The sequence below is a fragment of the Aspergillus fumigatus genome, chromosome 4, assembly GCF_000002655.1.
Source record: "Aspergillus fumigatus Af293 chromosome 4, whole genome shotgun sequence".
Lineage (NCBI taxonomy): Eukaryota > Fungi > Ascomycota > Eurotiomycetes > Eurotiales > Aspergillaceae > Aspergillus > Aspergillus fumigatus.
In genome coordinates, this window is record NC_007197.1 from 805,805 (window position 1) to 829,039 (window position 23,235).

The window sequence follows — 23,235 nt, forward strand, 5'->3', positions numbered from 1 at the left end:
ATATATCATGACACCACCTTTTGTAGATACGAGTCAAATATGAGTATATGAGTCCTAAAATGTGTAATCCATGAAGTTGTCATGTTGTTTCTTGCAGTTACCTACAGTAGAGCGGCGAGTCGTCTGTGAACGCCACACCGGTGGCACTCATAGCCACCACATCTACACCACCTCTGCCCGTAACCAGACAAAACCTACGACATGACCGACATCAACCATGCAGCAAGTCTACACCCACGAAGGACCCTACGAGTCAATCCCCTCGACCGCATCGCCAGGCCTCCAGTTCCTCAGACACTTCCTCCCAGCCCTGGACTCCCTCGATCCAACTACAAATCCCATCTCCCGCTTCATCCATCCCGACGCCCGTGTCGTCGTGGGCAGCGGACCCCCCAACAGAGGCACAGACGTGATCGGTCTCCTAAACGTCCGCCAGCGACATATCCAGCGCTTTCAACACGAGATCCACAAGGCGTGGGATATTGCACGGCCGGATACAGGGAACGGAAACGGCGGACCCCGGACGGTGATGTTCGAGGCGACGAGCGGCACCGTCTTCCGTAATGACCCCGATGAGTTCGAGGTGCAGGTGAGGGAGTTTAACATCCTCGAGCTACAGAGGGCAGGCTCTCAGTCTAATGGCGACGGCGAGGGTAAGGGTGGGTTTGTCGCAGTCGAGATGCGGACGTTCATGGATGCTCGACCGGTGCAGGACCAGGCGGCGCGGTTGCAGCGCGAGTCGGCGTATGGGGAGGCAAAGTCGACGGGGTGATTTGGCGTTCAGTATTCCATAGCCGTTAGTACGTCGGAACAGCGCTGTTGGGATACATGATGTCATCAGGAGCAAAGTTGCCGCACTGGCGAATCCATCATGATCTGTATGGAGTATGTACTGCTACGCCCCTAGTGGCTCAGAGGGTGCCTAAGGCGCTAGTTGGACCCTTTTTCTTGGCCTCAAATCTGTGGATTATAGACACCTCAGGCACAGATGTAGGCCACCAAAGGCGGTATTCATGGCTGCAGAACGGATAATGTGATTGGCGGGGCCAGGTCCAGGCAGAAGTGGCGCCTCAGGCACTCATCACAGGACGGCAGGCTGTAGAACGATCATTGGATAGCCAGGCTCAGCTGGTCGGGAATTTGCGATGAGATGGGGCTGCTAAAGCTGGGATCACTCCACTCTGAACTGCCGCACGTCCTTACAATGGGTCCAACCAGGTTGGCAACATCGAATTGAGCTCTGTGAAGTCCAGTCCCTGACCTTGATTTCACAACTGGGGTTTCTCAGTGGTCCCGCTGTCGCGGCAAACGTGTACTGACTAAGACACTCCCGTCAGCTTGGTTCGATGCAGGGACACTGGGGCAATTGCCCGCAATTTGTAATGCATTGAAGCCCTCCTTGGAAGTTTTTCGGTAGTGGCGTACAACATATGTTTCTATTCTGTTCTTGTTCGTCTCGGTACGGCTATCTCACCCATCTACTTCGTTAAACCGTCGCTAACTGTTTTCTGTCATGTTCAGAGCTCCTTCCACCTGCCCCGCATTCAGCTGGGATCTGCGACGACGGTTTTTCTTACCTTTTCCACAGTGATTCGCACCCGGGTTCCTCTCCAGCGGCGCTTTCTGGCTGCCTTTCGAGCCAGCTACGGTGACGAGATACAGGAACCGACCTGGGATCTACGGAGCGGACTTGAACCCGAATTCGACGTGATTGGGGTCGTGCCAACCACACAACCCATTGGCCAAATGATGGTATAGCCACGTCGGTCGCCGCTTTTGTTTTACAAGCTGTCATCCAGCATGGCGTCAAGAGCCAATGCCTCCTCTCCAACGAGGCAGAAAAATGACGAGGACCTCTCCGAAACGACGTCAGGTGCTGTAGGAGAGGAAGGCGCCGTGACTCGCGCACCGAAGTCAGGAATGGAGAGTTCCACTGGCTTCGAGAGTGAAGACCGAGTGTATCCAATCCGGTCGGTCATCTCCGTTGATCCCTCAACGGTCTCTCAGTCGCAACAGCAGGCGGAGAGTAATCTGAGCTCACCCGCCACCGGAGCGCGAGAATGGTCTATTATCAATGCCGAGACCTGGGATAAGATGCGAGCGCAGACAAAAACAAGCGCAGGTAATTTTTCCGCTACTGAGCCACCTCCACCAGCGCCGGATACTGCAGGTTCATCGTCTGAGCCGCCCGACCAAGGCCGTTCTCACAGCGCCAGTCCCACCCCGACTCCGGATTCCGCTCTGACCAAGACTCAGGATCCAGAGGTCGATTCCGAGCATGGTCTTGTTACTGCCCGATTTCGTCATGTAGTGACCGATGGTGGCCATATGGTCATCACTGGAAGAGCCAATGATTCTTATCAAGCATGCGAAGACGAACCGATCCACATCCCTGGTGCGGTGCAGAGTTTCGGATGTTTGCTTGTGCTGCGGGAGGAAATTGAAGGGAAGTTGGTGGTCCGTGTAGCCAGCGAGAATTCTGAGGTTATCCTTGGACACTCACCCAAGTGTCTCTTTGCATTACCAAACTTCTGTGACATTTTGGATGAAGAGCAGAAAGATAATCTATTGGATCATCTTGATCTCATCCGCGACGATGGATTTGACCCTTCCGTCGATGGCCCCGAGGTTTTCCTTTTGTCTGTGAAGCTCCCTTCTGGTAAACCCCGGCGATTCTGGTGCGCCACCCATCTCAGCCCAGCCGACTCAAATTCGATTATCTGCGAGTTTGAATTGGAGGACGATCGAATCAATCCCTTGAGTGTTTCCGGACTAACTACCCCGGTGACGCCGACCGATACTCTTGGAGTCGAACCGACGCCGGAGCAACTCGAACACAGCACAGTCAATATCAGTCAACCCCTGCGATTGCTACGAAATGCGCGTCGGAGACGAGGCGAGGCCGCTGCAATGGAGGTGTTTAGCATCTTGTCTCAGATCCAAGATCAATTGGGTCGTACCAAGTCGCTGGATTCTTTGTTAAACACGACCACTGGTTTGGTAAAAGAATTGACTGGTTTTCATCGTGTTCTGATCTATCAGTTCGACACCGAATGGAACGGAACTGTTGTTGCTGAACTGGTTGATCCCAAAGCGAGCGTCGACTTGTACAAAGGACTCTGCTTTCCGGCCTCGGATATTCCGAAGCAAGCGCGTGACTTGTATCGGATCAACAAAGTTCGCTTGCTGTATGATCGCGATCAGGTCACATCGCGATTGGTCTGTCGGACGCTGGAGGACTTGCAAACGCCTGTAGACATGACACATTCCTACTTGCGTGCAATGTCGCCCATCCACCTCAAATATCTGGCAAATATGGGCGTACGTGCTTCCATGTCGATCAGTATCAGTGGCTTCAACGAGCTGTGGGGTCTCATCTCATGTCACACCTACGGGACTCACGGCATGAGAGTCTCATTTCCGGTTCGAAAAATCTGCCGGTTGATTGGCGACACTGTGTCGCGGAATATCGAACGTCTATCTTACGCATCACGGCTCCAAGCCCGCAAACTGATCAATACCGTACCAACCGACCAAAACCCCTCGGGATACATCATCGCCACTTCGGATGACCTGCTCAAACTCTTTGACGCCGACTATGGTGCTCTCTCAATTCGTAATGAGACGAAGCTTCTAGGAAAGATGACGCACTCACAGGAAATCTTGGCTTTACTGGAATACCTCAGGATGCAACGGATGAATTCTGTGGTTGCTTCACATCACATCACTAAAGACTTTCCCGACCTCTTTTATGCTCCTGGGTTTAAGCACATCTCCGGCATGCTCTATGTGCCTTTGTCGGCCGGTGGCACTGATTTCATGGTCTTCTTCCGTCGGGGACATCTTACAGAGATCAAATGGGCCGGAAACCCGTATGACAAGAAACCTCAAAACGGCCATCTGGAACCGCGGAAAAGTTTTCAGACCTGGCGAGAAACAGTCCTAGACCAGTCTCGAGAATGGACCGAGTCCGATGTGGAGACGGCAGCTGTGTTGTGTCTCGTTTATGGCAAGTTCATTAAAGTGTGGCGACAAAAGGAAGCCGCAATGGAGAACTCGCAATTGACACGGCTCCTCCTCGCAAACTCGGCCCATGAATTTCGCACGCCGCTGAACGCTGTCATCAACTATCTGGAGATCGCTTTGGAAGGCTCCTTGGACCCTGAAACCCGCGACAACCTTACAAAATCCTACTCTGCATCTAAATCTCTGATCTATGTCATCAACGACCTTCTGGATCTGACCAACGCTGAAAAGGGCCAGAAACTCATCAAGGATGAAATATTTGACCTTCCAGCCACTTTCCGAGAAGCCACTGATATGTTTGAGGGAGAGGCCAAGCGTAAGAGCATTCATTACAAAGTAGTAGCGCACCCTGGACTTCCCCCAGCGGTTATTGGCGACCAGCGTCGGGTTCGCCAGGTGTTCACCAATCTCATTTCCAATGCTGTTCGGCATACAACAGCAGGCAGCGTGACCACGGAGATTTGGCGCTCTCTCGAGCAGGCGCAGCCAGGATGTGTGGTGGTCCAAATGACCGTTTTGGACACGGGATCAGGAATGTCTCAGAGCACCCTTGAGGCTTTGTTCCAAGAACTTGAGCAGGTCTCGACGGATGATGACAATTATTGGTTTGATCCGGAAGACCAGACGCACCCTCTCGACTCATGCAGTCAGGATAAACGTGTACTCGGCTTGGGTCTGGCGTTGGTTGCTCGAATTGTTCGCAACATGCACGGCCAGTTGAGTGTTCGATCGGAGAAGGGCAAGGGTAGCTATTTCGAAATCTCACTTAACTTCCCAGTTCCGGACGACGTGGCGTCTGGGGAATCAGAAGAGCCATCTGTGCCGGATATCGTGGAACCAGCTGTTCCGATTCAGCAGGAAGTGGAGTTCATGCTCGTCGACAGCAAGTCCACCCGAGGCGGCGAGCAGCGGCGTCGCAGTACCGGCAGCGATCACAGCAAGGGCAGTTACAATAGCTCTCGCAGCGGCAGAAGCAACAGGAGTGAAGCCGATCGATTGATTAGTGCCATGCAGGATTCCCCTCTGCTACAACGAACAACCAGCGAAGGATCTGAGGAAAGAGACCCCAGACCAGTGGAACGCACTCAGGGCAGCGCGCACAACAGACATGCAATGTCTACCCAATCTCTTCCAAACTTAAAGGACGAATCGATTCCGGAACAATGGCCAGTGACACAAGCTCCCGCCTTTCCGAGCACGTCACGCACAATGATGCCTCCGGTCTCCCCACCTTTACCTGGCCACGAACCCGTTACCGACTCGGGAGTCCCAATGACAGCGATCCGAATTCCCCTTGAGGATGTGGAGCGGCCACCTTCACCCCCGGCCAAAGCTTTTCTGAGCCAACCTGGAACCTCGGCAGAGCTGCCAAGCGCGGCTGAACCATCCTCAGCACCTGCCCCCAACGCTGAACCGACTACTCTGCGCGTTCTCGTTGCTGAGGACGACCCTGTTAACAGCAAGATCGTGGAGAAACGACTCAGTAAATTGGGGCACGCTGTCATCCTCACAGGAAATGGCGAAGAATGTGCAGCTGCGTTTCGCCGTGATTCTACGAAGGTCGACGTTGTTCTGATGGATATTCAGGTGATTAACTTCATTTCCTCCGTGATGTATTCCAGGCCATGCTAACCCGGGTCAGATGCCGATTGTCGACGGTACCGAGTCTACCAGGATGATCCGCCAGTTCGAGCAAGAATTTCAACCCCCGCTGTCTGAAAAAGCGAGCAGGAATGGCCACGTACCTGTCTTCGCGGTTTCAGCATCACTCCTCGAAAAAGACGCACAACTGTACATTGAAGCCGGTTTTGACGGGTGGATTATGAAACCTATCAACTTCAACCGGTTGGGTGTTCTCTTGGACAGTCTTGAGAACCACGACATTCGCAATGCCACCATTTACCGACCTGGCTACTGGGAGTTGGGAGGCTGGTTCAAACACCATGGGGAGCTCTGACCTCCTACAGCTTTTTCTCTGCTCCTATTATCATCTCATCGCATCACCATCGACACCTCACCTCGGCAACTCGTTCCGACGGGTCGCATTTGTGGAAATGCCAGTTGTTGTTATCAATTATGAGCAGGGATTTTTCTTTCTTTTTCCCCTCTGACAGAAAGTTCTCCGCCATTATCCGTTTCGTCATTTTGATTGCACTTGCCTCACATATAAGCAAGTGAGGAATAGGTCCGTATGATGTGTCACTGATTGATGAATGTCATGTCTTGTCATGCTGTCAGGCAATGATAGCTCTGCATGCATTGGATGATTTTCTTCTATTGTGAATTGTTTGTGGTGTTGATTGATTAGCTCCCTCTTCTCTTTATTTGGTAATGTTGAGGCGGGAGAGCACGAAATATCCCTACTACAAGACGTTGTTTCCCTAGTCACCACTTGACATTCCACCTCTAGATTAATCCCTCTTCTTCTTGTAACTACCTACCATATTCGAATCATCAAGATACCATCAATATTCTTCAATCAATTGACAGATCGTAGTATCACACTCGGCTCAGACAGTTGGGAGGAATGAACCGAACGAAGATCGAGGGGGTGGTCCGTGCTGAAGCTGCTGATCAACTTCCTGATTATCGTCATTGCAGCCTGTCATGCCTCCGCTCTAAAACACCTCCAGACCTTCTTGCTCACATCTTCCAACCCTCCATCTTGCCATTCGAGGTTTACTCCCTTTATTCTACCGCAGAATGACTTTGCGGTAGTTGTTCTGCGATTTCTATTGATACTGCTCCTTCCTTTCGATTCAGGAACCACGAGTCATGGTGTCTCTGTGGCCGTGGAAGGTAAGCTACCCATGTCTCCTCCTCCTCCTTGAATGCGCGTGACAGAGTCCTGAGGTCTATTGCACGATTGCAGGGCGAAGACAATTCTCCAGCGTTCTTTGAAAAGGCCCTCTCAGCCCTCTCCACAAAGATAACACAGACAACGAGCCAACTGGACCTTCACCGCCAGCATGCCCGTCGATTCAAGGCTCTCTGGACTCTTTACACCACTTTCGCATACCTCCTCTACTCGATTATCCTAGCTCTCGTTCTCGGCTGGCAGAATTGGGGCATGACGGAATACGCTGCCATCATTGGGGGCCCAGTCCTGTACGAAAATGTCCCAAGATCACCTCGAGTCCTTGTATCACGTCTGACTGGAACAGGATCTACGTTGTCCGAGCCGTAGCTAGCAAGTTCTTCGACTACCGTATCAACAAGACCCAGCGACACCTCGAAGATCTACAGAAACAGCGGGACGAGACCATCGAGAAGCTCAAGGTCGCAACAAAATATAACTCGACTCAACAGCTGCTGGAAAAGTATGGCGCGGAGTCACCCAAGCCCTCGCGTCCCAAGGGTGGTGACGAGAAACGCAAGACGGACGCCAAACGCAAGCAGCCTTCTACCCCGCAACAACCCGTCATGAGAACCGGGCTTCCTCCCCCACCGACCGCCAACATCCGACGACCAACTCCGGCTCAATCGCCAGTGTCTTCGCCCGGCCAGCCTCAGTCTCCGCCATCATACCTCATCCAAGAACAGCCACAACTGCAGAACTCACACCCACCAGTCCCTCCTGCACTTGACGAGCCCGGATTTGCACCCAACGCGTTTCCAAGCGCCCCGCAGTATGTCGAGCACTCTCACTGGTACGACCGTTTGCTAGACATCCTACTCGGCGAGGACGAGACACAACCAAAGAACCGGATGGCGTTGATATGCGCCACCTGCCGACTCGTCAACGGGCAAGCCCCGCCGGGCGTCAAGACTCTGGAAGAGCTGGGCCGCTGGCGGTGTGGCAGCTGCGGGGCATGGAATGGGGAAGAGAGCGAGGCGAAGAAGATGCTCGCAGGGATGCGAGATCAGGCTCGTTCAGCCGACGGAGCGTGGGAATCGGTCGCGAAGCCGGACTCGGATTCGCACTCGGCAGGTGACGCAACGGACGAGGCGGTTATGGTCGCAACGAGCGAGGATGAGCAGGTTGAAGCACGGAGTTCAGGGGAGGAGTCTCAGAATGAAGCTGATCAGCAGCCGCAGGAGCAGGAGACTCCGGAGGCCAGTGGTAACAGCAAATCAGGTCGCGGACGGCGGAAGGGGACCAGGAAAGGATGAGCGGGTCATTTGTATTTTCCAGCTATATTTATATCTACGGTCATTATAGCATAGGGTATCCTTTGGGCGTCACCGTCGTCAAATGGCATTCATTCATATGGCGTTTTCATGTCAGAATCTCCGCGAAATCTCGGAAGTACTGGGACTTTCAGCTCTTGTTCAATGGTGTAGACCCCTCATCCCGTGTCAGGAATTTAATCGCCTCAACGGCAGCGGTCACCTCCGCCTCTTCAGCTGTCAAGCACCCCGTCACTACAAACAGCTCCGCCTGCTCCATCTGAACTGAGCACTGATAGCTCGCGCCTCCCTCCTCGGTCGGAACCCGCTGCAACACAAACTGGATATTTGTCTTAGCCAACTGCTGCACCACGCTCCTCGGATGCCTAACGTCAATCCCATGGTCCAGTATTCGACGCAGGTAGGCCATCAGCCCGATCTGCTCGACGAAGACCTCGCACGGCGCAAGGTTACCCCCTGAGTCGACGAAGATGGCGCCGAGGACGCTCTCGATGATATCCGAGAAGAACTTGTCCGCGTTGAGCCGGGAGAGGGCGTGCCAGGGGTAATGCGGGGCCTGCAGCAGGGACGACGCGATTTCGTCTCGCAGGGCGCGGTGGCGGGCGAGCGAGGCGTCGCGGGCGGCTTTGAGACCCTGACCGCGGTAGCGCATGAAGCGCCAGAGCTCGACGGATTCCTGGGAGGAAGTCACGGCGAAGGAGTCCTTGGATGTCTGTGCGACGTCAAGTTTCTCCTCGGAGATGGCGAATTCCATGCAGAGGAAGGCGAGGAGATTCGCGTTTACAACGGCATGCTTGATCTTGGTCATGTCACCTTGCGGGCGCTGGATGCGGTGGTTGAAGATCGCGGAGACGATGACCATGTCGAGGACTGCGTCGCCGAGGTATTCGAGACGCTGGTAGGACTGGGTTGTCGAATCGTAGTCGCAGGAGGGGTGGGTGAGGGCCTCGACGAGGAGGGACTCATCCTCGAATGTGTAGCCGATGTGGTCTTTCAGTCGATCGTTCATCATATGCCGGGCGCTCTCGGGAGCCACACTCCGGGCTGCGGTTCGAGTGTCCACCGCGTGGAGGTTAATCTCGGGCAAAAATCGGCGGATGCATGCCTGTGCGGTTGAGTGGCCGCCGTCCACGTATGCGGCTCCGATCAGCGCCTCTACCACGTCTGCCAGCACTTTCGTCGACATTTGACGCTTGGCCGGCACCCGCCCTAGCTTTTCCGAGATCAACGGGGCAGACCATTTCCGCGACGCAAGCCTCTTGGTGACGATGTAGGCGTCCAGGCCGGTGTCCAGCGCGGCTTTGGCAAGGCGAGGATTCTGCACGATCATGTCCCGCCCCTCAGATAGATAACCTTCGTGCCAGTTCGGGTGCTGAAAGAACAACTGGCAGGAAACAGAGAATTTGAGGATCGAGTCGCCTAGGAACTCGTACCGCTGGTAATTGGTCAGTCTGTGAGCCAAAGGGGTACTGATTGCGGTAATGATGTGATCAGTGCTCTTGAAGCTGACATCTCTGAGGATCGTGTCTCTGAGTCGGGTTGCGATCAATTCAATCTCCAATTGCTCGACAATGGCGGAGATGAACAGGCCGAATATAGCCATTGTGAATGGAAGCCTATCGATGGTGCACGCCTCTGCAGCGACAATGGGGTTCTTGGCTGCAGAGTCGGGGATTGCTTCATCGACATCCACCTGGCTATTAGCCAGCGTCTGACGACGCAGGAAATTGCGTCTATGCGGAAAGGGAGCACATTCCAACTCCACAATCGAACATGACGGGTTCTGGTGAGAGACAAGCCATTTCCGGAACAAAAATGGTTCTCCGTAACGCGAATGATCTCGAACCACGCCCATGAGCAGTGGGTTGTGGCCACGCGAGTAGACTTCCATGGCCGGGTCGCTTCCCTCGTATGTATCCAGCCACCCCTTCAGCTCTGTGTGATGCAGATCAGGTGCGAACAGTGCCATGAAATCTCTCTCAGCGCTGCAGACACGAGAGCTGGTCGCCTTGAGATAGAGTGCTGTGATCGCCCTCATGTCTTCGACACTGCTCAAGGGCACGAGTGGTACCCGCTCTGCTGCTTTAAAGGTCACAGTAAATGTGGTCGAACTGTTCCAAAACAGAGTCATCGGCGAGAGGGGTGGCAAGTACTCAGGTCCTATCAACCGCATACACAGCTCATCGCCTCGCCCTTCGTTCATTTTCACCACGATCCGACTTTGATGGATATCAGGCGACGACCATGAGTAGGCCCATTCAATCCACGGATCATATTGTTCTGAAGTCTCCAATATCGAGGGCATAGATCCCAAGTCATGCGTCTTGAGTTCTGGCTTTTTCGTCAACGGCAGGAGGTGATCGTTGACGAGGCCAAACTCGTACAGACTTTTATAAGCCTGGAAGGCAGTCTCTTTCATCGCTGCTCTCTCTGTGCGCCACCATCGTCTACCCTCAGTGCGCCGAACCTTCGGGTGCACGCAACTGGGCAGGATGACTGTCCCCTTTAGAAGCCCGTCCTCGTTCGTCTCGAACGAGAACACGGGCCGCATGTCCACGTAAGGTTGAGGCGGCAATACGGCGCAGAAGTGGTGCAGGTGTGCCATGGCCATGTCAGCTGTGAGGACGGCGCTGATGATACAGGCCGTTACTAGGGAGATCCAAGAAACTTGGGAAAGTGAAAGGAATCGTACCTCGTAGAATCCCCTGTAAGTCGCTCCATAACTTCCTCATCCAGACTCTCCAATGCAGAAACACTTTGCAGCTGTCGTTCGTCATCCTGATAGGCCTCTATCATGGCCTGTTCGAGATCTTGCCACCTGGAAACATCAGCAGAAGTGTCGTCTGTTGGGAACATGATTGCGAAGGTCGACTGCTTCCGCCTTGCCCGCCCCCGGCGCTGGATGAAGGACTTGAGGTTGGGTGGTTTGTCATAGCACACGACGACGCTACAGGCACTAAGATCAATACCTTCTTCGAGGACGTCTGTGGCTATGATAAGGTTCTTGCGACCGCTGCGGAAATCGTCCAGTGTATCGCGCTGTAACTGCATGTTCAAAAGATCACCAAGGATGTCCTTGCTGGCGCTGCTGTTGGACCAGCCAACGTAGGCAGCACATCTGAACCGTTCGCGCGTGTAAGGATGCACGGAAAGAAGGCTAGTCATTGCGCTGACTGTTACCCTCTGTTTGACAAAGATCAGCCCCGAGAACTCCCGCTGATCCGATGAGTCCAGGAAGTTGAGGAGAGATTCAAACTTCGGGGAGATGCGAAAACCATCCGGATCGTTCAACGCAAAATGAATATCTGAAGTCGGTATTTTGGAGAGAAAGTCTACTAGGTACGCTTTCTCGGCTTCGTCCCAGTCACCGCTCATATACGAGTCGCGGACGCGATCCCTGAGCTGCTTGATGGACGCGTAGATGTAGTACTCGGCAGCCCATTCTCCGAGCTCTTCGAAGATATGGCGACTTCGATCGACGAATCTTCTCAACTGCTCCCGACAATACGTTTTGCCCGTTAAAAGGGCTTTTTTCAGAGCTCTGTCGTCAAGGGGACTTTTTCTGAGCCGCTGTATATAAGGGTCATCCCCGATATCCAAGTTTTCCCAGGCGTGGTAAAGTGCCCCCAAAGTCAGACTTGCGCTCCTGAACCCCGCAGGATCAGTCGGTGTGTACCAAATCTGCTGCAAGTGCGGTCTATGGGTGAATTTCAGGAGTTCTTGTCGGTGCAAGCGCGGTGTTCTGCATACCGCATCAAGGTTGGATTCGACCATCCTGGATGGCGAGTCAGCAAGTTCAAGCAGGGAGATCGTAAAAAACTTAGAGTACTGACAAGAGCTCCTGGTGATTCGATCTGACCACCGGACTGGCTGTTAGCCCCATAATACGAGGGACAGCAGCGGGGCCAGATTTCGTTAAAGTCGGATGATAAAAGTCCTGCATGATCTTGTTTGCGGCATGCCGTCGCGTGCAGTGGTGCGCTACAGTTCTTCTCTATCAACAAAATTCTTTCCATAAGTCGAGGGCAGGATGTAGACTTACCTTCATCAAAGATGAGCAGCGCCAACTGAGACATTTTCACGAAGCCATGGCTAAGGGCATCCGCAAGGACCGCGTGCGTCGATACAATGACTCGGTAGCCATTCAGAACAGCGTCCCAGATGGATTGATCGGTCCATAACTCAACTTTGTCGAGCCCAGTGAGTGTCCGCGTTCTCACTGCTGGCAAATTGGACGCGATAACTTCATGCTGTTGTATACACAAGGCGACTGTCGGGGCCAAGAACCAGACGACCTTGGGAGGGAATGATTAGCACAATTTGAAGTGGAAAATGCCCCAGTGCTCAGAATCACTGAGGATATACCTTGTCCGGAGAGCAAATGTCCAGCTCTGCTTTGATTCGTAGTACTGCTCTACAGCTGTCTGTCAAAATAAGGGCCGGTACTGCACTAAGGGCAAGAAGCAATGACAGTCTGGCAAAGGACCACGCAGACAGACATACATATGCGTTTTGCCGCTCCCTGTATCCATCTAAAGGGTCGTTATCATTGCCATTCTGAAGCTTAACGTAGGAATTGAGGGAACATACTGCCACAATAATATTCTCTTTCATGCTAGCCTCCAGCATCTCAAGCTGATAGTTCCGTGGCTGGTATGGAGAGGCATCTTGGCATGTAGAAACAGTGGAGGCCATTGTGAAGAAAATGTGACAACCCGAGTAAGGCAGACCAGCAGAGGAAAGTCCTCATTCTCCCGCCAATTTGCAAAGGAAATCATAAATGAATCCGAGATGCTCCTGAAGGCATGGCGGCTCCATGAAGGTAATGCTGCTTGATCTAAACGCCGAGTTGCGGGGGAGGGACAGGGGGTGTGGTGGGGTTGATGAGCGGACACCAGATTAAGGCAGCTCTGCAGCCTTGTTGATAATGTTAGCACAGTATTACGATATCATCGACGAAGCGCGTGAAGAGTATGTTCACTACGTTATGGGACCACAGCAAGGTCTCAATGACCAAGTCCAGCGGAGCCAGTGAAAGGCATTTCTGTCATAGTCACAATCAATTAAACGGGACAGACATGTATGTATACACTCTGTATCTCGGGTGGATCTCGGGAGCATCCGCAGTCCCAAGACAATAACCCGACATGATGGATGTACCACCACACGAAGCTTCCGGGCCGTCTCCAGAAGAACTGGACGAGAGATGAGACCAATTACATCAAATCGCCGTACTTCCTTGCGCAGGATCCGCCTCTTGACTTCTGGATTGTGTACCTTGCCGCCGATGTCGGCAAAGGAGAGGTGGCATCCAGTGATAGGAAAAGGAGCAGCGAGCATACAAAAGCACTGAAAACACATGCATTATAGAATCAGATTGAAACACAAAACCATACAGACAATATCGACCCTCCCAACCCCTCCGGTTCCAGTCTAAAGCAAGAATACAGAACTCCGCCGCAAAAAAAAGGGGCCAGAAATACTATAGATCCACTAGAATCGCGCCATACACCGGAGACAAGCAAGGCAAAATATCGCAGAACTGGCTTTCAGGCAGACAAAAGCGGAGGCCTTTGGCCAGTAATAGAAGAGATCACTAATATTGCAGCAGAACAAGAATGATGTTAACAAGAGGAGATTGAGAAAGACCTATGATATGAGTGGGAGGCCATGCGTTTGTTCCTGCTTGGGCAGTTCCGAAGCTTCGGGTTGTCCTTCGTCAGGACGGACGCGCCTTGCCTGTGCCTGAAAATTGTTGCCGAGATAATTTGCCTCTTCGGTAGGAGGTTTGCGCATTCCAAGCCCGGCAACAGCTATGCGGTTCAGGGAGTTCATATCGTCATTCGATGTGGGGGCTTGAGCGTGAGAAGGTTGGGGTTGCTGGGGTGCAGTTGGAGGAGGGGCAGTAGTAGTGGCCGTCCCCGAGTTTGGAATAGGAGGCACAGGAATTTCGCTCCGCGGTTGACTCAGGTCGATGTTGCCAGGTAGCTCCGGAACCTCGCCTTGAGAATCCAACAAGCGAGACTGCAGGTTGATGATGTACTCCCGGAGCTGGTAGTTTTCCGCCTGCAGAGCTTTGATCGCTTCGCCCATGCTCTCGTATGCCTTCACCTTGCCTTCCAACTCCCGGATATGCGCTTCCTTCCGCTGACGGAACGCCCGCTACACGCAAGTTAGTCACAAATCTTGTAAACAGTTTTCCGGAGCGCACGTACCTGCGCGGCACGGTTCTGTGCGGCGCGTTTCGAGGTGGATAACGGCCGTTTGCCGTAGGTTTTCGGGGTCTCCTGGCCAGTTACATCAGGCTGGGTGGGAGTTTGCGGTGGGCCGGTTAGCATGGTAGCGCCTGAAATGGCAGGATCGATGTTATTCTGATCGCGAGCCGGCGTGTTGGGCTGCATGTGCGGAGGCTGCGGTGCAGGAGGTTGGGGTCGAGCTTGCTGAGGATGCGTCAGATGCTGATGTTGAGCAGCTAGAAGCTGATCATGGAGCACTAGAGACTTGATGTTAGCAGACGCAAGGCGACGATTGTGAAAGGTGTTTGGCGGGTGTAATGCACAGCATGCGCAGGAACGCGTGCGTTGTGCTGTATTTTCAACTGGTACAACATGAAGAGTCACTTACCCTGATCGGCATGGTCCTACAACGTCAGCAGCATTAGCATCAAGTTTTCAGCGAATGCACAGAAGAAGTGGTTGAAAGCGAGCTGTTGAGGCGACCGGCAGAAGACTCGAAAATCCATAGAGGAAGCAGGGAGCCCGATCGCCATCGCGTCATCGAGACCGGCGACCGTGGAAATCACGGCGACGACGATGAAGGAAGGATATCAAGTCCCACTGGATGACACAGCAGCCGAGGGGATTTGGGATCTGGGGAAATTGGGGAAGACGATCTGATGACAAACCGCGACAAGAAGCTGCTTACCTGAGCAGAAGGATGAGGTGCTAATGCGGGTTGCATTATGAAAGACAACAAAGACGCGCCCCACGAAACACACAGGTCGCAATCAATTCGAGCTACTTCAAGAGAAGGGCAAAAGAAGTAGATCTGCCTCTACGGCACAGTCCCTCCTCACGCAAGATGGGAGTTGGATGATGAGGAAGAATGGGCAAGAGAAGCTGCTGAGGTAAGCAGATGTCTTTGCTGTGGGAGCAAGCAGATAAATCAGCCTGATTGGTGAATTTCGATGACTCTGCAACTTCGCAGAAAGATGATCTCGTAAGCACGAAAGGAGGGAAGGAAAGAGATTACTTAAAGCAAAAAAAATGACGTTGGGAGAGGGTTGACAGGCCTTTCGGGACTGCCGGCGATCAAACGCGTATTACTAAGCTATGCTTCTGTGTGAGTAATGCTGTTACATTTGCACTGTTAGATCGAGGCAGACAGCCGAGTCTTTCGAAATCTCTTGACAAAGGTGTTTTGTATCTGTTGATTGTACAGAGCCACTATGTATACACTATTTCCTGCAATCTCTTTTCTTAACACGTTGGCTCATTGTGCTGGCCTTGACCCAACCTGTAAGGGTACGGAGTAGGTTCGGTAGGTAGGTAGAATTGGGAATCGTGGCAAGATTACAGTAAAAATACGGTAAGGCAACAACTTCCACGGATCCGCTGACTCATGACACAATGCCGCGGCCACACCATCGTCACCAATCGACTGCGGCCCCAGTTCTTGCGAAGCGGTCGCCAGCAGGCTCGCGTAAGAAGGAGGCCCTCAGCAGCGGAATCCTGCAGTAGTGGCGAAACTGATATTGTATGTCCGCTTTTTATTCGCAGAATAATGGAGTCTCCGAAAGCCTGAGGGGAGATTTTTAGCCTTTCATACTTTTGTATCTTGCGCCATTTCTCCTAGAGCACGGGGCTCGGAGTTAACTGTAGGAGTTGCATATCAAACTCGTTTTGTAATAAGATCTCGCAGCCTCTGCAAGAGCTGGTATGAGTCCATGATGATAGTAGGGCTGATTGACCGGTCCAGCCCACAGCTGGGTGAGTATTGGAGACACTTTGGTTAATCGTGGACATGCCCTCCGCAGGAGGTCAATAAACTCATCTTGGCCATTAACATCAATCTGGTTGCTTTTTGGTGCGTCCGAAGCACTTGTATGTCCAGCCCATTTGCCAGTAAGTTCCGCAGCACCTGCAACCTTTGAAATGTATCCGCAACCACAGCAGGGCTGGCAACTGATCCTTTTCAGCACGTTGATGGACTCGGTTTGGGGGTTTGGATTGACGAGCTCGGTCCGGGGAGTGCTGGCCATAGGACTTGGTGGACGGATCGGCAATGGCATAGCTGGGCCAGATTCAGTCATAAAGAGACAAGTTTTGGGTTCGTAGTGGTGACTGCAGATTCCTGTATATCACGAAGTAGTGTATAATCTTTTTGTTACATCACCAGCTGCAATGATAGCCTCCCTCTCCGGCCTAGCGATGTAGTCGAGTGATGGATGGTCTTTCCCGTCCGCATCGTGATTTGGAATTCGTGCAATTCTTGCATCTTCTTTTCCGGGATCCCCATCCATAGGATGTCCGCTTATGGTTCTGGAGATTCCGCAGTTGAGTAAACGTTTTTGAGGATTAACCGGCATTTGAATGCCCGGTAAGCGCGGATGCAACTCCTATGCAATTTGACAGCACCTTATATAGTCTCAGGCTGCCATGTTTGAGGGCCATCCGTGAATTGACACTTTGCGCAAGTCTTTAATGCAGCCGATTAGATGCTTTGGTGGAGCGGGATTGTCTGGTTAGGCCCTTTGACGTGTTGACAGCTGGGAAGATTGGATTCTGTTGAAATAATTAGAGACCGTAGACTGATAGGAATCGCCCGGACACCCTTTTAGTTAATGGTAGTATTCTATCTCATTAGAAGGACTCAACCAAAACCAAACCAAAACCCCATGCAGGCAACCGAAACGGAAATATTTTAGGGGCGTAAAAGGACGCTCCTCTGAAACAACCACCAGCCACACGATCATTTCCAACCCATGCAAAGTTGTGGACGAGCACGAACAGCAGGGCTCAGCCTTCTGCGGATTAGAATGGCTGTAAATCAGACTGCAATCGAATTCTTGAGCGGTGCAATGCACACAGGACAGACACACAAGCAGTAGTAACGGTGGGCCCTGTCGTAAGCCGGAGAGAATCAGTGGGAGCCGTCCTTCCTCAACACTCTCCCTAACGGATAGACACAAGAACAATGCTTAGCTTGCAGGCTAATACTGGTGTTGATTGTTATGAGAGTGCATCGAAGCCTCGCCAGGGTTGGCATTCATGGCATTCATGGCATGCATGGACATGATGGATTTTGTATCTCTCATCTTGCATCAGGAGAAAGTTCCGGCTCGTCATGTTTATCCAAAGTCACGCCGGTGGTATATATTGATCACTTTTCCGGCCTTCGATGATGAAGACAGCTCTCCTCTGTGCCCTTGCGCAGTTAAGCAATCATGAGAACCCAACAGACTCAGACACATCAAAAAGGACCCATCGTCTTCCACAAAATCACGGAGCTGATTGGTCGTTTGTTGTTTCCAGCATCGGCGTCCGAAATAAGTCTAGTGTTGGCATACAGACTGACTCTTATAGTCTTGTTGCACTTGTCCTCTCTGGTACATTCTTATGATCGTGTCTGTCCTTGGGCTCAAGGGACTGGAATTGCAGCATGGAAACTGAGATATGCATCCTGCATTTCAACGATGTCGTACGTCCGCATACAGTCTCCATTTATAGAATCTTGCTAAAGTAGTAGTACCATGTCCACAATGTCGAGCTCATATCCCGTTTCGCCGGCTTGGTCAAGTCGTTTGAGCCCAAGCCACTAGTAGTCTTCAGCGGCGATAGCTTCTCGCCTTCCTTGGAGGCGTCCCTCCTAAAAGGAGAGCACATGGTTCCGTTCTTGAACCACCTCAACGTCGATGTAGCCTGTTACGGGAACCATGGTCTGGGATGTTCATGACGTGATTGTTCGCAAGCAGACTGACATGTTCAGACTTCGATTTCGGGGAAACCAGACTCGTGGAACTGTCACGCAAAGTGCACTTCCCCTGGGTTTTATCCAACGTAACTAGAGTGACTGAGAATGGCGATATCTCGAGGGAGCCTCTTGCCTGTGGTGGGCGGTATATCACCAGGACAGTACAGGGGTACAAGGTCGGATTTATTGGCTTGGCCGGGACGTAAGCAAGGAGCTCTGCACAGTGTTTCTCTGCTTGGATCACTGATTAAGATGCCTGCTTAGAGATTGGCCGTCAAATTGTCAAAACTTACCCCCGTTGTACATCAAGGATCCCGCCATGGTCGCTCAGGAGCTTGCGAGACACCTGCGTCTTAATGAAGGTTGTGACTTTGTGATCGCGATCTCTCACTCGCGGCTTGCGGAGGATATCAGAATAGCAAATAATGCCGCACACGGGATTGCCAAAGTCGATCTGATTCTCGGGGGTCACGATCACGAGGTCCTGCATCGCTTCCACGGGGACACCGAAGAGGACTCTGAGATAATCCAACAGGGTACGAGGAACGAGGACATTGTGTCCAATGGCGTAGTCGACCAAGTGGCCGGAGACATTCGCATCGTCAAAAGCGGGACAAACTGGCGAGGCTTATCCATTCTCCGCTTAATGGCAAGGAGACTTCCAGACGGAAGAGCCACAATAGAGACCGTCAAACGTAAGTACCACAGCCGACAAGCCTGCCAATCTAACAAGCTCCAGTCAAGCAATACGTCGACATCGCACAGAGCTCAGAATGCAGCTCACTCTCAGTCTGCCCCCGTATTCGCAAAATGGCAGCTGAGATCCAGCAGCGCGTCGGCAGTGTGGTGCAGGAGCCACTCGTTCACACGACGACACCGCTCGACGGCCGCTGCAGTGTGATTCGCAGCTCAGAGACGAATCTAGGCAACATGCTTGCAGACGCCTATCGTGCCTACTACGGCGCTGATATTGCACTCGTCAATAGCGGCTCAATCAGATGTGATCGGATCATCGACCCATCGTCATCACCGCTCCATGTCAAGGACATCATCGGTTAGTCCCGACCCTGTCGTCAACCGCTAACTCTGTCATGAAGTAAAATCTAACCTTCTAGAAATCTGCCCCTTCGAGAACCCGGTGGTTGTCAAACGAGTCAGCGGACGCGCCCTCCACGAGGCCCTCGAAAACTCCGTCTCGGACCTCCATGTTGACGGACGATTCATGCAATGCTCTGGGCTACACGTCGTCGCGGACTGGCAGCAACAAGAGGGCCACAGGATCCTACAGCTGTCTCTCGTGCAATCATCGTTCGCGCCACCGAAGCGCATCATCCCGTCGCAGTTATACAGCGTTGTCATGTCGTCCTTTATCGCGGCGGGTTTTGACGGATATACCTGCTTCCAGAGCCTAGAGACACTTGTCGACAAGGAGACGGCTGTGACGGATACTGGACTACTCCTGCGGATCTTTGGGTATGATAAGGAAGGCTTGAATGATGGCAATACCACTGGCATAGATAGAGCTCGGAGGGCTATCATTTGTGGGAGACATGGGCTGGACAGTCTGCCCATTGTGAGCCCAACAGTTGAGGCGAAGATTCAGTTCGTGACTTAGCTCAGATAGCATTCGCCTTTAGTTTATCATTCATCTATAGAAACAGAAAACAGTAAGGTAGTCTCGAGACGGACATTTATTGTTGTTTCGGTGTTGATCAGACTTTCAATCTCTTTTGATGACTCACTACCATCAACTTAGTTATTTTCTTTCCGTCTAGGCACACAGGCTCAGGGTAGGCTTACAGAGCTATAAAATCCAACAATACCTGCCGCTACTTCTGTTTCATTATCTAAGACGTTCTCTATGACTCTGCAAAAGCCCCCACTTAGAAAAAGACTGAATAGGAAACGAATGAAAATATGTGCCATAACCATTTGATGTTTTATCTACATTGCTGTTTGTCCTGCTTCGGTTATTTTTCACATATATTTGACCGTTTCTGGCCTTAGCTCCAGCAGCTGAAGGATAACAGCAATCTTTATGATACATGAACAGACGTCTGGAGTAAGAAATTGGGGTAAAGCATGCTTATCGGCACTGAACCAGCCGCTCTGAGGAAGCTGCTGAGCTGCAATAAATTGCCAGAGTACTCCTGCATGGGGTATAATCAATTGGAGAAAACTAGATTTGCAAGCCCAATCTACTGCTGCTTCTTGGTTTCGTCGCCCTTGGCCTTTGTGATGAGGCTCAAACCAACCTCGGCAGACTCCTTCCAGCCTCTCTGTCTCATCCAGAAGCGCTCGGTTGGATCAGTCCCCTGCTTGGACCAGTCTCTAGCGTCCTGTTCCAAGGACTCGCGAGTGATCTCGGAAGGTGGGATGGAAGATACGACACCCTTGACCTCATCGGCATCGTCGTCGCTCTCTGCACTGAGCACAGTGTCGAGGTATCTCTTCCGCATCATGAAGCGCTCTATCCGTTCGCGACGTGTGTTCGGAGGCTCCAGCTTAGCCAGGGCACTTCGTACGGCGTAGCGCACGATCAGGTAGAGATGCTCGGAGAAGAAAATTGTCAGTAACAACGCCCAGCACCGGATTGTTGTTGGCTCGCCATTAGGGCCCTCATGCCCGTTACTGAACATATAGACAAGGGCTGAGCTGGTGATACTTCCCACCCAGGACAAGAATCCGAGGCTGTCCAGCCATGGTCCAATGGTATCCGCACGCTGAGGCCAGGGTCTCTTGCACTCGACGCAGATCTTGAAGAAATCAGACCGCAGCTCGACCCAGTTGTTGATCAAGAAGGAGACGGGAACAAGTGGCCACACGGGTGAGAACAGAGCCAGATATCCAAACTGGATACACATTTCCCGCAGATCATCGGTGACATCATAGTCCTCCAACTCAGCTTCATTACGAACACGAGTGAGGAATCTGGCCTCATCTTCGTCGTCGCCGAGGGAGACGGTCTTCTTCTCTCCCGCACCGTTTCCTGGCTCTGCTTTTGCATGTTGTTTCTTGGTGTATTCCTTATATTCGCGGAATACCCGTTGCTTGACAAACGGAACGATGGTTTCAAGCGCAAAACCGACAATCTGGGCAGTAACGGTAAAGTAGATGACCTGCTTTCGTAGCCGATCCGGATTAATGCTGAATTCGGTTCGTGCCTTGATTGCATGCTCTTTGGACACGAACGGCCGAACAGTAAGGTGGAATACATCGAGATAAGGCACGATACGACTGGCGAATGGTACATAGACGAAAGCTGTCAAGATGATAGGGAGGTATGAGGTGATAAAGTTGACCACAAAGATTTTTTGTGTCAATGCCACCTTGTAGGCATCCTGAGTCTCGTAGTTCTCGTAGTCATTCAATTTGGTCGCAACAGTCAGCAATACCGCACTCATTGTCGGTATAAGCGCCGATACCAAGATGGTAGGGATAAACACCTGGATCATTAACTATGAATTTTGCAAAATGCTTGGAGCGACACTTACCAGATACCCCTTGAGCGGACCGTTGTAGACCTCGGAAATAAAAATCTCAATCGCAAAGCAGGTGGCAATGATGGCACCTAGGGCGACGGCTGCAAGCAATGCGAATGGGACTTGGAGGAGCTGTCGATACATCCGCTTTGTAGCGGGGAAGACTCCTCGAACCTCGCCGGTACTTTCATCACGAATTTCCTTCTCGGGTTTGAACTCTGCTCTCTTTTCGTGAACCGCAGACACGCCCTTGGTCTGCCACCGACAGCTGAGGTCCTCCTCCTGACGCTTCCAATATTCAATAAAGACGATGCACCAGAGACAATTGACCACGGTGTAGATGATGGAGAATGAGCCCAATAGCAGCCAACACGAAAACCCGAATGCCGCAGGGAACATCAAGAACCGAAAATACGACTGCAAGAAGGCAAAGTAAAAGCCAACCTGTAGCCCCTGTTAGTTTATGGTATCCTATAAATCAGCACCAAGCTCACATGTTCTCCAAAGGTATTGCGAATCCGATCCAAATCCTCCGTTGACAGGAATGTCTTTTTGCTCCACTCCCTCATGCACTGCCTGTTGGTCTCCTCGTCGTGCAGCGGAAAGATCGCATCGACATTCTTCCACTCTCCATGCCGCGGGGTGATGCCCGCACCGCCCTCTGCCTTTGGGACCGTAATCAAATGGTAGATAACAAGGAGCCGCTCGGCTTCTGACTGCGGCTTCGCAGAGCTCGCCGGCTCAGGTTCGGTATTCCGGACGCCGTACAGCCAGTCTCGAACGCTTGAAACCACAAACAGTTAGCATACGACATCTGTGACTCTCGAAAGCATAATGCTACGTACCGAGACTGGTAAACCGCTCGTTTCAGCTTCTTTTTGCTAGCGGCCCGCACGAAAACAAACAGGGAGTTCTCGTCCCCCTGTCGGACTTCCGTCTGTAATCCTACCTCGGAGAGCTCAAGAAGAAGAACCTCGAATTTCTTTATTGCTTCAGGCGTATCTAGAAACAATCAGATCGCGGCCCAGTTGCTACCTCGGGGCGACCTACCAATATCCCCATAATTGAAGCGGATGACATAGTCGACATGATGGTTCTCCTGAACGGCCTTGGGAGCCGGATTGAAAGCCATAGTATAGTACCTTCAACAATGTTAGGGTAGCATGAGGGATGGTGGGGTAAGGCTATTTTGGCTTGACGCTTGACGCGAAAGGGGAGCGAGCCGGAGTTGTCGTCACCACATAAATGCGCTCTGACCAGGTCGACTGGCGATGACGACATCCCCGAGCTTGCTAGCCTAGGGTTAGCCCTAAGTGACTGAAAGGGACATAGCGTCAACAAGTATTCAAATATCGATATCAGAACAGGGGAGAGATGGGAATACTACGGGGCAGATACCTTCACAGATTTTATTGACTTTTTCTATCCAAGCTAACCGGTGAGGGAAGCGGAAGAGGGAACATACAAGTTGTCGAATGAACACCACTGGCTTAAACACAAGGATCCAAGGGTATCACACTCAACTATCGAAGTACAATCTACCTTTTTACGACACACACCAAGCTTCGACAAGCCAACATCTGCTATCAGAGCTCCGCAAGTCGAATGAAAAACATACCACGAG

The 23,235-nt window shown here is 52.0% G+C and overlaps 8 protein-coding genes across 8 annotated transcripts; 5 read left to right on the forward strand and 3 right to left on the reverse strand.

Moving 5' to 3' along the window:
- Positions 1–217: 217 nt before the first annotated feature.
- On the forward strand, positions 218–1,319 carry AFUA_4G02890 (uncharacterized protein; the record flags this gene model as incomplete). The annotated part of the gene is made up of 2 exons (XM_741382.1): positions 218–768; positions 1,166–1,319. The coding sequence occupies 2 exons, from the start codon at positions 218–220 to the stop codon at positions 1,317–1,319; spliced, it is 705 nt and encodes a 234-aa protein (XP_746475.1).
- A 481-nt stretch (positions 1,320–1,800) lies between these two features.
- fphA (putative sensor histidine kinase/response regulator) lies at positions 1,801–5,983 on the forward strand (the record flags this gene model as incomplete). The annotated part of the gene is made up of 2 exons (XM_741383.1): positions 1,801–5,613; positions 5,669–5,983. The coding sequence occupies 2 exons, from the start codon at positions 1,801–1,803 to the stop codon at positions 5,981–5,983; spliced, it is 4,128 nt and encodes a 1,375-aa protein (XP_746476.1).
- Positions 5,984–6,801: 818 nt separating this feature from the next.
- Positions 6,802–8,139, forward strand: AFUA_4G02920 (uncharacterized protein; the record flags this gene model as incomplete). Its single annotated transcript, XM_741385.1, has 3 exons — positions 6,802–6,825; positions 6,899–7,134; positions 7,191–8,139. The coding sequence occupies 3 exons, from the start codon at positions 6,802–6,804 to the stop codon at positions 8,137–8,139; spliced, it is 1,209 nt and encodes a 402-aa protein (XP_746478.1).
- A 148-nt stretch (positions 8,140–8,287) lies between these two features.
- On the reverse strand, positions 8,288–12,852 carry AFUA_4G02930 (putative RNA helicase/RNAse III; the record flags this gene model as incomplete). Its single annotated transcript, XM_741386.1, has 5 exons — positions 8,288–10,787; positions 10,850–11,932; positions 11,991–12,138; positions 12,200–12,427; positions 12,657–12,852. 5 exons carry the CDS (start codon positions 12,850–12,852, stop codon positions 8,288–8,290), a joined length of 4,155 nt encoding a protein of 1,384 aa, XP_746479.1.
- A 954-nt stretch (positions 12,853–13,806) lies between these two features.
- On the reverse strand, positions 13,807–16,417 carry AFUA_4G02940 (bZIP transcription factor; the record flags this gene model as incomplete). Its single annotated transcript, XM_741387.1, has 3 exons — positions 13,807–14,319; positions 14,373–14,597; positions 16,223–16,417. The coding sequence occupies 3 exons, from the start codon at positions 16,415–16,417 to the stop codon at positions 13,807–13,809; spliced, it is 933 nt and encodes a 310-aa protein (XP_746480.1).
- Positions 16,418–17,228: 811 nt separating this feature from the next.
- AFUA_4G02950 (putative nucleotidase) lies at positions 17,229–18,335 on the forward strand (the record flags this gene model as incomplete). The annotated part of the gene is made up of 3 exons (XM_741388.2): positions 17,229–17,504; positions 17,905–18,094; positions 18,145–18,335. Exons 1-3 carry the CDS (start codon positions 17,427–17,429, stop codon positions 18,333–18,335), a joined length of 459 nt encoding a protein of 152 aa, XP_746481.2. The 5' UTR covers positions 17,229–17,426.
- Positions 18,336–18,391: 56 nt separating this feature from the next.
- On the forward strand, positions 18,392–19,821 carry AFUA_4G02960 (putative UDP-sugar hydrolase). The gene is made up of 3 exons (XM_741389.2): positions 18,392–18,824; positions 18,869–19,183; positions 19,245–19,821. Exons 1-3 carry the CDS (start codon positions 18,449–18,451, stop codon positions 19,742–19,744), a joined length of 1,191 nt encoding a protein of 396 aa, XP_746482.1. The 5' UTR covers positions 18,392–18,448; the 3' UTR covers positions 19,745–19,821.
- A 173-nt stretch (positions 19,822–19,994) lies between these two features.
- Positions 19,995–22,843, reverse strand: TMEM16 (anoctamin family protein). The gene is made up of 5 exons (XM_741390.2): positions 22,662–22,843; positions 22,457–22,613; positions 22,106–22,394; positions 21,624–22,055; positions 19,995–21,575 (listed from the first exon to the last, which is right to left on the reverse strand). Exons 1-5 carry the CDS (start codon positions 22,741–22,743, stop codon positions 20,328–20,330), a joined length of 2,208 nt encoding a protein of 735 aa, XP_746483.1. The 5' UTR covers positions 22,744–22,843; the 3' UTR covers positions 19,995–20,327.
- Positions 22,844–23,235: the final 392 nt, after the last annotated feature.

Bases quoted from the DNA above. Each gene is read 5' to 3' on its own strand.
- AFUA_4G02960 (XM_741389.2), top strand. From the start codon at position 18,449: ATGGTCGCTCAGGAGCTTGCGAGACACCTGCGTCTTAATGAAGGTTGT. The intron at 18,825-18,868 runs GTAAGTACCACA...AACAAGCTCCAG, and splicing joins CACAATAGAGACCGTCAAAC to TCAAGCAATACGTCGACATC. The intron at 19,184-19,244 runs GTTAGTCCCGAC...CTAACCTTCTAG, and splicing joins CCATGTCAAGGACATCATCG to AAATCTGCCCCTTCGAGAAC.
- TMEM16 (XM_741390.2), bottom strand. From the start codon at position 22,743: ATGGCTTTCAATCCGGCTCCCAAGGCCGTTCAGGAGAACCATCATGTC. The intron at 22,395-22,456 runs GTACGTAGCATT...TGTGGTTTCAAG, and splicing joins CGAGCGGTTTACCAGTCTCG to CGTTCGAGACTGGCTGTACG. The intron at 21,576-21,623 runs GTAAGTGTCGCT...TTAATGATCCAG, and splicing joins GTCCGCTCAAGGGGTATCTG to GTGTTTATCCCTACCATCTT.